The sequence below is a fragment of the Echinops telfairi genome, unplaced genomic scaffold (assembly GCF_000313985.2).
Source record: "Echinops telfairi isolate 266 unplaced genomic scaffold, ASM31398v2 ScPeMD7_4;HRSCAF=17, whole genome shotgun sequence".
Taxonomy (NCBI): domain Eukaryota; kingdom Metazoa; phylum Chordata; class Mammalia; order Afrosoricida; family Tenrecidae; genus Echinops; species Echinops telfairi.
The window spans coordinates 15696776-15706860 of NW_022103900.1; the positions used below are offsets into that span (position 1 = coordinate 15696776).

Below are 10085 nucleotides of genomic sequence, written 5' to 3' on the forward strand. Positions count from 1 at the left end.
TGATATGAACTTTTGTTCTTTGATGCCTGATAACTGAACCCTTCAGCTAAATTCTTAAAACTATGTTTCCAATCCTGATTCCCACACTTAGTCATGTGACATGGGAGTTGCACAATTATATCTCTTATCTAGATTGTGAGAATGAAATAATACTTGCTTCAAAAGCTGGATTGTTGTAAGAATGAAGGAAAGGAGATAATATATGCAAATGTGGCCGAATGCCTTTTGTATTGTGAGCATTTAACTATGTCAAGATTGAGTTTGGCTTTCTAAATCTGTTGCTGGCTAGCTGTGTAAACAGGACCAACTTATTCAGTGGTTCTCAACCTTCCTCATGCCGCGACCCTTTGATACAGTTCCTCATGTTGTAGTGACCCTCCAACCATAAAATTGTTTTTGTTGCTACTTCATAACTGTCATTTTGCTACTGTTATGAATCAGGCGACCCCTGTGAAAGGGTCGTTTGACCCCCAGAGGGGTCATGACCCACAAGTGGAGAAGTGCTGATTACTTATTTAACCTCCTTGAGGCACAGCTTCTTCATCTGTAAGATAGTGATACTTCCTCTACTCATTTCTAAAAGCTCACTCTCTTCGAATCGATTCTGACTCACAGTGCCTCTACAGAGCAGAGTAGAACTGCCATGGATGGTTTCCAAGATTTCAAATCTTTTATTTTATTTTTTTTTAAGATTTCAAGTGTTTAAGGGAGTGGAAAGCCTCGTCTTTCTCCTGAGGAGTGACTGGTGGTTTTGAACTGCTGATCCCATGGTTAGGAGCCAAATGTGTAACCCACTGTGCTAACAGTATTTCCTATTTCCTCTGCGAGGTTGTGTAGTATTACACAATGTACACAGAGAGCACTTACGCTCAGAGGGTGCCAGAGGGAACACAAAGTGAAGGTTTTCTTTAAAAAAAAGAAAGAAAGCCAAACTCACAGCCATCGGGTCCATTTCAATGCACAGCACCCTCGAGAAAAGGGTAGGACTCCCCCTGTGGGCTTCTTTCTTTTCAAAAAATCATTTGGGGGCGGGTGTGCTCGTACAGCTCTTGTCACAATCCATCCATCCATCCATCCATTGTATCAAGCACATTTGGACATATGTTGCCATCATCATTTTCAAAGCATTTTCTTTCTACTGGAGCCCTTGGTATCAGCTCATTTCCCCCCTCCCTCATGACCCCTTAATCATTTATATATATATTTTTTTCATGTCTTACACTGATCGATGTCTCCCTTCACCCACGTTTCTGTTGTCCTTCCCCCTGGGTCAAGGTTATATGTAGATCACTGTCATCGGTTCCCCCTTTCTCCCCCTTATGGGTTTCTGAGAGTGTAACTCTAGAGGAGTGTAACTCCCAAGGAGTGTAACTCTGAGAGTGTAACTTTAGAGGGGTATAACTCTAGAGGAGTGTAACTCTAAAGAAGTGTGACTCTAGAGAAGTGTGACTCTAGCGAAGTGTAACTCTGAGAGTACAACTCTAGAGGAGTGTAACTCTGAGAGCGTAACTTTCAAGGAGTGTAACTCTGAGAGTGTAATTCTCGAGGAGTGTAACTCTGAGAGTGTAACCCTGAGAGTGTAACTCTCGAGGAGTGTAACTCTAGAGAAGTGTAACTCTGAGAGTGTAATTCTGAGAGTGTAATTCTTGAGGAGTGTAACTCTAGAGGAGTGTAACTCTGAGAGTGTAACCCTGAGAGTGTAACTCTAGAGGAGTGTAACTCTGAGAGTGTAACCCTGATAGCGTAACTCTCGAGGAGTGTAACCCTGAGAGCGTAACTCTCGAGGAGTGTAACTCTCGAGGAGTGTAACTCTGAGAGTGTAATTCTGAGAGTGTAACTCTCAAGGAGTGTAACTCTAGAGGAGTGTAACTCTGAGAGTGTAACCCTGAGAGCGTAACTCTGAGAGTGTAACTCTGAGAGCGTAACTCTCGAGGAGCGTAACTCTCGAGGGGTGTAACCCTGAGAGTGTAACTCTCGAGGAGTAGATAGCCTCATCTTCCACCTGCCCTTCTTGCAATGTCTCCCTTCCCCACAAAAGAAAATCTTTGGTTCCAGTATGTTTGGGTTGTTGCTGTTGAAGTCCATTTGATTCTACTTAGAATTAACTCCCAAGTTTAATTTTTATTTTCTTCCTAGTCCCCTACCTATTACTGGTAATAATACTGTTACTCTGTGAGTTTAGGGCTACCTGTCAAACTCCAGCAATACTCACACATTCAAGCACTACACTTAAAAACGTACTATGACGCTAACAAAGTGCACTTAAGAACTAATGCTGTCCCAATACCCCAAACCTATTTTCTTTTCTTTTATTTTACAAGAAGCAAACTTCTTGCAGAAAGAGTGCTAAATATATAGAGAGTAAACCAGTACTGATGCCATCAAATATCTCACTTACTATAGCTAGCTAGTAATATACCTGACAGAGGTTTCCTTTATTATGTAAACGTATTTGACTGTGCATCAAAGACGTTGCAAAGAATTGAAATTCCAAAACACTTAATTGTGCTCCTGCAAAGCCTGTACATAGACCAACAGGCTTTTGTAACTTATTTTGAACAAAATAAGGGGACACTGCATGGCTTAAAATTGATAAAGGTCTATATCTTTTCACCATAATGATTTAGCATGTATATTGAGCAAGTAATCTTAGAAACTATACTTTATAAAGAAGAATGGACATCAGGAGTGGAAGCCTCTTGAACAAGCCTGTGATATCCAGACGACACAGCCTTGCTTGCTGAAAGGGAAGAGGATTTAAAGTACTTACGGATGAAGATGAAAGACTTCAGTGTGGATTAACCCTCAATATAAAGAACCCACAAGCAACATCATGGTAAATGGAGAAAAGACTCAAGTGGTCAGGATTTAAGTGTATTTGGACTCACATCAACACCCACGGAAGCAGCAATTATGAAATAAAATTATGTGTTCACTGCACTGGGAAAATCTGCAACAACAAAAAAGACCTGTTGAAAGTGTTCAAAAGCAACGACGACACTTTCAGAACTAAGATGTGCCTGGCCCGAGCCATGGTTTCTCAGTAGCCTCATCATGTGTGAGCTGGCGATGAATAAGGAGTGCCGGAGAGAAATAGGTATCTTTGAATTATGGTGTTGGCAACAAATATTGAACATACTATGGACTTCCTGAAGAGTGGGCAGATATGTCTTGGAATAATTACATCTAGAATGCCCCTTACAAGTGAGCATAGTGAATGTATTTTCATCTAAAAGACTATCTATGCATGTATACTTTCTTTTTCTAAACAGTATTTGCAATGTCATAACACTGGCTAAATTAATGATACTCTCAATAGTGATGGAAATGATTCATAATGTTTCCCAATAAAAGAATAATGATGCCTTTAAAGTGGACCAGGGTAGATGTATAAATCATAGCTGTATGAGTGGATTTGGGACTCACACTTAATTCAGTGTTCATCTAAGGAACAATTAGTTCTTACGACATAGCCTTAGTCAATACTTGCCCTCATGAAGTGAACACTAAAGATGGACATGCTAGGGCAAAGTGGCAAAGTGTGATGAAATCAGATGATGGTTGGCTATCAGAAAAAAATAGCATCTGGGGTCTTAAAGGTTTCTCTTAAAACAAGCAGCCATCTAAGTGAGGCGACAAGTAAGTGCACACAGAAGCACAACAGCCTGTGTGATCCACGGATTGTAAAAAATAAAATCTGAGAGTGAAGGAGAGCACAGTATTAGAACTTATATTCTGAGCATCCAGTTTGAAGAAGGCTGAGGATGGCAGTGAAAGCCCAATATCTCCCTGCAGGGTCCCCACTTGGATGAAGCCTCCATAAATTCCCTCTGGCCGTGGACCGGGATGGGAGTAGCCCTGTGCCGTCAGAAAGCGTGCCTGGGAAAGTGGGCTACTGCACCTTTTCCTGTGTTCTCTCTTTTGACCCACTTCTAAGTTGTTCTAGTTTTTATTATTTTCTGTTATCTTCACAACAGAGGTTTTTCTATGCTTTATTTTTTTGTTGTTGTTGGGGTTTTGTTGTTTTTATTTATAAGAAATTTAGGACAGGCAGAGGGGTTTCGGGGAGGAGATGAGCCAGTCAGCAACGATGAAAAATACAACTTTCCTCTAGTTCCTAAATGTTTCCTCCCCGCTCCCACTACTATGACTCGAATTCGACCTTGCAAGTCTGGCTAGACCAGAGGATGTACACTGGTACAGATAAGAACTGGAAACACAGGGAGACCAGGGTGGATGATCCCTTCAGGACCAGTGGTGTGAGTAGCGAAACAGGGAGGGTAGAGGGAGAGTGGGTTGGAAAGAGGGAACCAATTACAAGGAACTATATGTGACCTCCTCCCTGGGGGACGGACAACAGAAAAGTGGGTGAAGGAAGACGTTGGACAGGGCAAGACATGACAAAATAACAATTTATAAACTATCAAGGGCTCATGAGGGAGTGGGGAGTGGGGAGGGAGGGGAAAAATGAGGACCTAATGCCAGGGGTTTAAGTGGAGAGGAAATGTTTTGAGAATGATGAGGGCAATGAATATACAGATGTGCTTTGCACAGTTGATGTGTGTATGGATTGTGATAGAAGTTCTATGAGCCCCTAATAAAATGATTTTTAAAAATTTTAAAAAAAGAGAGAAATTCAGAACAGGTAAATCTATAGAGACAATAGCTAGATTAATAGTTTCTTTGTGTTGTGGCAGGGGAGGTTGGGAGGAATGGAGCGCTATTCATAATGAATACAATATTCTAAGATTGATTATGGCGATGATTGTACAATTCCTTTGAATATGTTTGAACTATTGAACTGTATATGTTAATTATATGTCAATAAAACTGTTAAAACTAAAAATAAATTTTAAAAAAGAAATGAGGATAGTCAGACTTCAACTGTGTATGCTGGATGTATTATTAGGAGGGGCCAGTCCCTGGTGGCACTGTCAGGTAAGAACTGGATTGTTAACCTCAAGGTTGGTGGTTCAAACCCATTAGGCACTCAGCAGAAGAAAGATGAGACTGGCTGTTCCCATAAGGATTTAAATCCTACGTGGGATTACTATGAGTCAGAATGTATTTGATGGCAGTAGATTAAAGCTCCTGGAGAAGGACATCCTACTGGGTGAAATGGAATGACAGTGAGAAAGAGAAAGACCGTCACTGATAGTGGGCTGATACACTGACGGCAACAAGGGATGCAAGCAGAGCCAGGCGTGTACGATGGCACAGGACCGGCAGTGCACACAGGGTCACCCTGAGTAGGCATCAACTCAATGGTACCCAAGAGCAGCAGCTCACATATGAAGATTCTTCTGGTTGCAAAGTTCTAAGGAGAAAAGATATTGTGAAATACATATGTTGAAGCAACAATTTTTATACAATATTTCAAGTTCTAACAATTTTTAGGGAGCTTTACTTTTAAAATATGGCATAAGTATCTATTATTTTATTTTTCTGTGTAAAGTTTGAAGTTCTCAATAATCTTCATGATCGTTCCCTCCTGACCCCCACCCAAAAGGCTGGTTAAGAATACAGCGTTTCTCCATTTTCATAAAGCTAATTCGTTTGGCTTTCCTTTCCTCCACAGCTCATTCTGCATCGATTATTAGTATAGAAAATGAAAATGAGAATAAATTCGTGAGCAGACTGATAAGAGAAAATAATTACATTACCATGAGGGTGTGGCTTGGGTTATCTCAACATTCTGCTGGTAAGTGACATCTTTGTGTGCACAGTACACAAAGAGAGCTCTAATGTGTCCTAAATATCAAATCAGCCTCGTTAATGAATGCCTAGTGGTAGCTAGTTCAAATGCTTCTCAGTGATGAGTAAACTCAATCTATTAGCTCATCTGGAGGCTTTTAAATTCGGAATGACTAAGTCAGTAACTTCTTAGTGAGAAGAGAATTCACTAATAAACAGAAAATCAGATTGAACCAACTGGAGGCTTATTCCTAAAACCCTTGAAATAGCCTCATTAGTATCTTTATCTCCTGTAGCAAAGTCACTATATCCCAATAAGAACCCATAACCTACTTTCCTAGCGTTTTCGTGTCTGCCACTCACTGCTTTTTGCAACTGAAAACTCTGTATTCAGAAAGTCTCTTATTGTTCCCTTCTCTCTCGGAACATTTTTACCATAAATCAAAATTTAGTCCTACCATTGATATTTCCCCAAAACTCATTTAGCGAAATCCCAAGAATTCATTCAAAAGGGATTTGTGGGAAATGTCTTCAATAAGAAAGACTAGATATAGAGCATAAGTGTAATTGGAATTGATAGTGAATTAAGAGCAAGAATTTGGTGGAATAGGAAGTCATATTCACAGTTGAATTTTATATAATTGAAATAGATATGAATTCCAAAACATTAAATACTTGTGCAAAAGTTAGCGGATTCAAAGTTGGCTTCCTCAGTGAGTGGCACATTGTTTACACCATCTCCATGTGATCTGGAAAGAAAAAAAATGGAGTCATGGAGGGACCTTTCGAAGCCCACCATTCCAGACCCTCCCTTCTCACCAGCCCACCTTTAATGATACGGGGTTTCTATTTAGAATGATCTTTAGGAATACATTCCATCCAATATGCAAGCATGTGGTACTTTCATTGGAATGCATAGTTCTTTGTTGTTACTGTCCAATGAAATGTTGACCAATGATGGAAATGTTCTACAGCCCGCTAGAGTCCTGACCAGCCACGTATGGTTAATGATGTGACTGATGCCACAGAAAGACTTCATTTCTGCTTTTTCTTCAAGTTTAAGAAATGTAATTTTAATAGTCACATCTGACTACCCAGGACCCCAATGTCCGCTAGTCGATTTCAACTTGTATTTACCCTCTAGAACAGATTTCGGGTTTCCAAGAATGTGAATCTTTATGGGAACAGGCAGCTCATCTTTCTCCCATATGTGACTCATGACTACCATATTGGACCATATAAATTAGTTGCATGAGCCTTCCACCTTTCTAACTTAACATTTTAGTGTCCGTAAACATAGTTGAATGTAATTTCCTTTTTCAGATCAGTCTTGGAGTTGGTTAGATGGATCTGCAGTGACATTTGTCAAGTGGGAAAAGAAAAACAAGAATAGCGATGGGAAATGCAGCATTTTGTTAGCTTCAAATGAAACTTGGAAAAAAGTTGAATGTTCACACGGCTGTGGAAGAGTTGTCTGCAAAATCCCTCTAGGTACGTATGTTGACTGTCCTTAGGGTGATTTCTGCAGAGCAGGCCAAGAAATAAATGCATAGTTCAGTTACATGCATCGTGTTTTGCTTGACCTTGAAATAGTCCTTGGGGACGTCAGTTTGTGGAAATATGGAATTAAAAGATAATGAAAGTTTCCCATGAACTTTTCGAAGCCCTTTCATACCAAAATCTTGACTACGCCATAGTGATTCTTTCCTGAAATATAGTCTTTTGATTAGAAGAGGAAGTAAATGTTCAAGATGTTTATGTTTCCCAGATGGAAATTCTTTCTAAACAAATATAGAGCTGCTAAATTAGGAAGGCGATATTTTCAAGTTATGTGAAAATATCTTTAATATGTAACTTACTGTGTAGTTTGAATATGTAATAGCTTAAAGATCTTTTTCTGCAATTAGTTATTGTCCTTCTGCATTTCTGTAAGACACATGATTAACGACAGCACTGAACAACAACGTGATTAACTTAGAACCATGCAAAAACCAAATTTACTTATGTGAAAAATTCTAGGTATCTGTAGGAAATCATAAATTTAAATTATGTTTCATCATGAATTGATGCATAAAACCATTACCTCAACTTCATTTCTGGGGAAAGATTCTGAATTTTTTTATAGCAACATTTTCTAAGGTCTGACCTAAAATTGTCCATTTTGAAGTACAAATATGAAACTCCAATTTTAGGTAATTAATATCTATAAATCTATGCATTGACTCAAAAAATATTGAGGGGTATCTACTGTATGCCATATTCCAAATATGCCATGAGGATCCCTGGTGAGTCGATCATGTAGGCTTTGGACTGCTAACTGCAAAGTTGATGGTTTAAGCCCACCAGCAACTCCATAGGAGAAAGTTGAGGCTATCTTCTTCTCCCATAAAGATGTACAGCTTCAGTAGCCCTGTGCAGGGCTACTGTGAATCAGAATCAACTCAGTGGCAATGAGTTGAGTTTACTACATGTCAGGCCCTATTCTTTGTGCTGGGATGTACCAATAAACCAGGTAAATTAGGTTCCTGTTCTCATATAATCTAGTGAAGACAGATGATAGATAGATAGATAGATAGATAGATAGATAGATAGATAGATAGATGATAGATAAACAGGTAAATTTTTCAAAGAAAAAGAAGTGTCCAATAGTAATAAACTATGCACAAAACGGAAGAGTGATATGCTTAAGGCTAAGCAGGTAGATTAAATTGCTAGGGAAGATGTCATATGACAGGAAACAATGAAAGTGGGATTTGAAGGGACAGCCAAGCAAGGATCAGAGGAGAAGGCAGCAGTATCAAGGCAGATTGAGCTTGCTGAAAGCTCCAAGGGAGAGTGGAAAGGTAGGCAGATGCCAGATTTGTGGACCTTTGGAAACATGGGTCAGGTTCAAGTTCTATTATGAGTGGAATGGAAGCAACTACGATGTTGGGGGTGAGTGAGGGTAGGGTCAGTAAATCAAGGGTGGTGAGATCAAGTTATCTTTTGTGCCTTTTGAGCAGTCCTTATGAAAATTAGATATTCATATGGTATGCAGTTGAATGCGTGAGAGAGAGGAAATTGCTGAGAGTCCTGAGCTTAGAGATGGTATTTAAAGCTGTGGGACAGAATGCCTCCATCTGAGGATTGCACCCAGTGGAGAGGGGTGCTGGGACCTCAGGTCAAGTTGAACATCTGGGAATATGAGATCAACCCAGAGGCTTCCGTCATTTTTAATAAAACAAACCTTTATTTGTCCCTAAGTGAACGAAACGTGAAAACTACAACTTGTAACAAAGTTATATCTATCAAAGGAGGGTAATGGACTTGGAGTGGCATTCCCAAATGGTGGAAAAGTGAGAATGATGAAAGTGCTTTAATTTCTTTGAAAGGAAATTCCTATGGCACTCGAGTAGATTTGAATAAAAAGAAAAACACTTAAACTTGTAAAGAATGTATTTATGTGTTTGAGAATGAATTTTAATTCTGTGTTCATGTTATGAAGAAATTGTACTTTTTGAGCTTCAAAGGCAGAGTTTTAAATATATGACACTCAGCTTAATGTACAGTCAATAGTAATGATCACGTCTCACCTTTGTATCTCCACTTCCGATGTCAACTCTCTCCCTGTACCAGGCCCTGATTACAAAGCAATTGCTATCACATTTTCGGTGCTGAGTATCGTAGCTGTCATCGGTGGACTGATTTGGTGGCTCTTCCAAAGGAACCGGTTGCACTGGGTGGGCTTCTCATCAATCCGATACGAACAAGGAGCGAATGAAGATGAAATCATGCTTCCTTCTTTCCATGACTGAACTCTGCTATAAGTTTGCTGATTCGCACTAATGCGAGGGGAAAATGAGCCATTAACGTTTGTTCTAGTGTCAGTATTTGTTCCAAAATAGAAGTCTTCGGTACTTTTCCCCATTTGTTCAGTTGTTATGCTGGTATCCACAATTAATTGCCCACTAAATGTCATTTTTATAACTCTACTTAATAAAATAGAGAGGCTGGAACTGAAGTCCAAATTGTTGTGGAGTTATAAGCTTAATATGCATTTTCTCTATAAGAATGTGATTATTGACTGGGATGCATATGTATATTTTAACATATGCATTTTCTTAAAGCATTTTAAGAAAACATTTTTAGATTCAATTCAGCATCTTACAATACTAGTTCACACATCTAACTTTTAATGTTTAAGAGCATCTTGCCAAATTAAAAAATATTACCTCAAGGTATAAACCCAACTGTAAATAATATCAACATTGTTTTAAAATAGTCATTTGTAGCATTTGGAAAAAATTATTAAACTAAGAGCATGCTTATATTTTATACAGCCAAATGGTACCTCTTGGCAAGATGCTTCTTGTGATGGTCCAAAGATCCTTCATAACAAGATTATTTAACTG

At 39.1% G+C, this 10085-nt stretch overlaps 1 protein-coding gene across 1 annotated transcript in view; it reads left to right on the forward strand.

Annotated features, from left to right (window-relative positions):
* The window catches only part of LY75 (lymphocyte antigen 75), a 114339-nt gene extending 104645 nt beyond the window's left edge, over positions 1-9694 (forward strand). Inside the window, 3 exon segments of the mRNA XM_045298610.1 lie at positions 5579-5701; positions 7018-7185; positions 9310-9694. Of these exon segments, the coding sequence (XP_045154545.1) occupies positions 5579-5701; positions 7018-7185; positions 9310-9488 (470 nt within the window). The 3' untranslated portion in view covers positions 9489-9694.
* Positions 9695-10085: the final 391 nt, after the last annotated feature.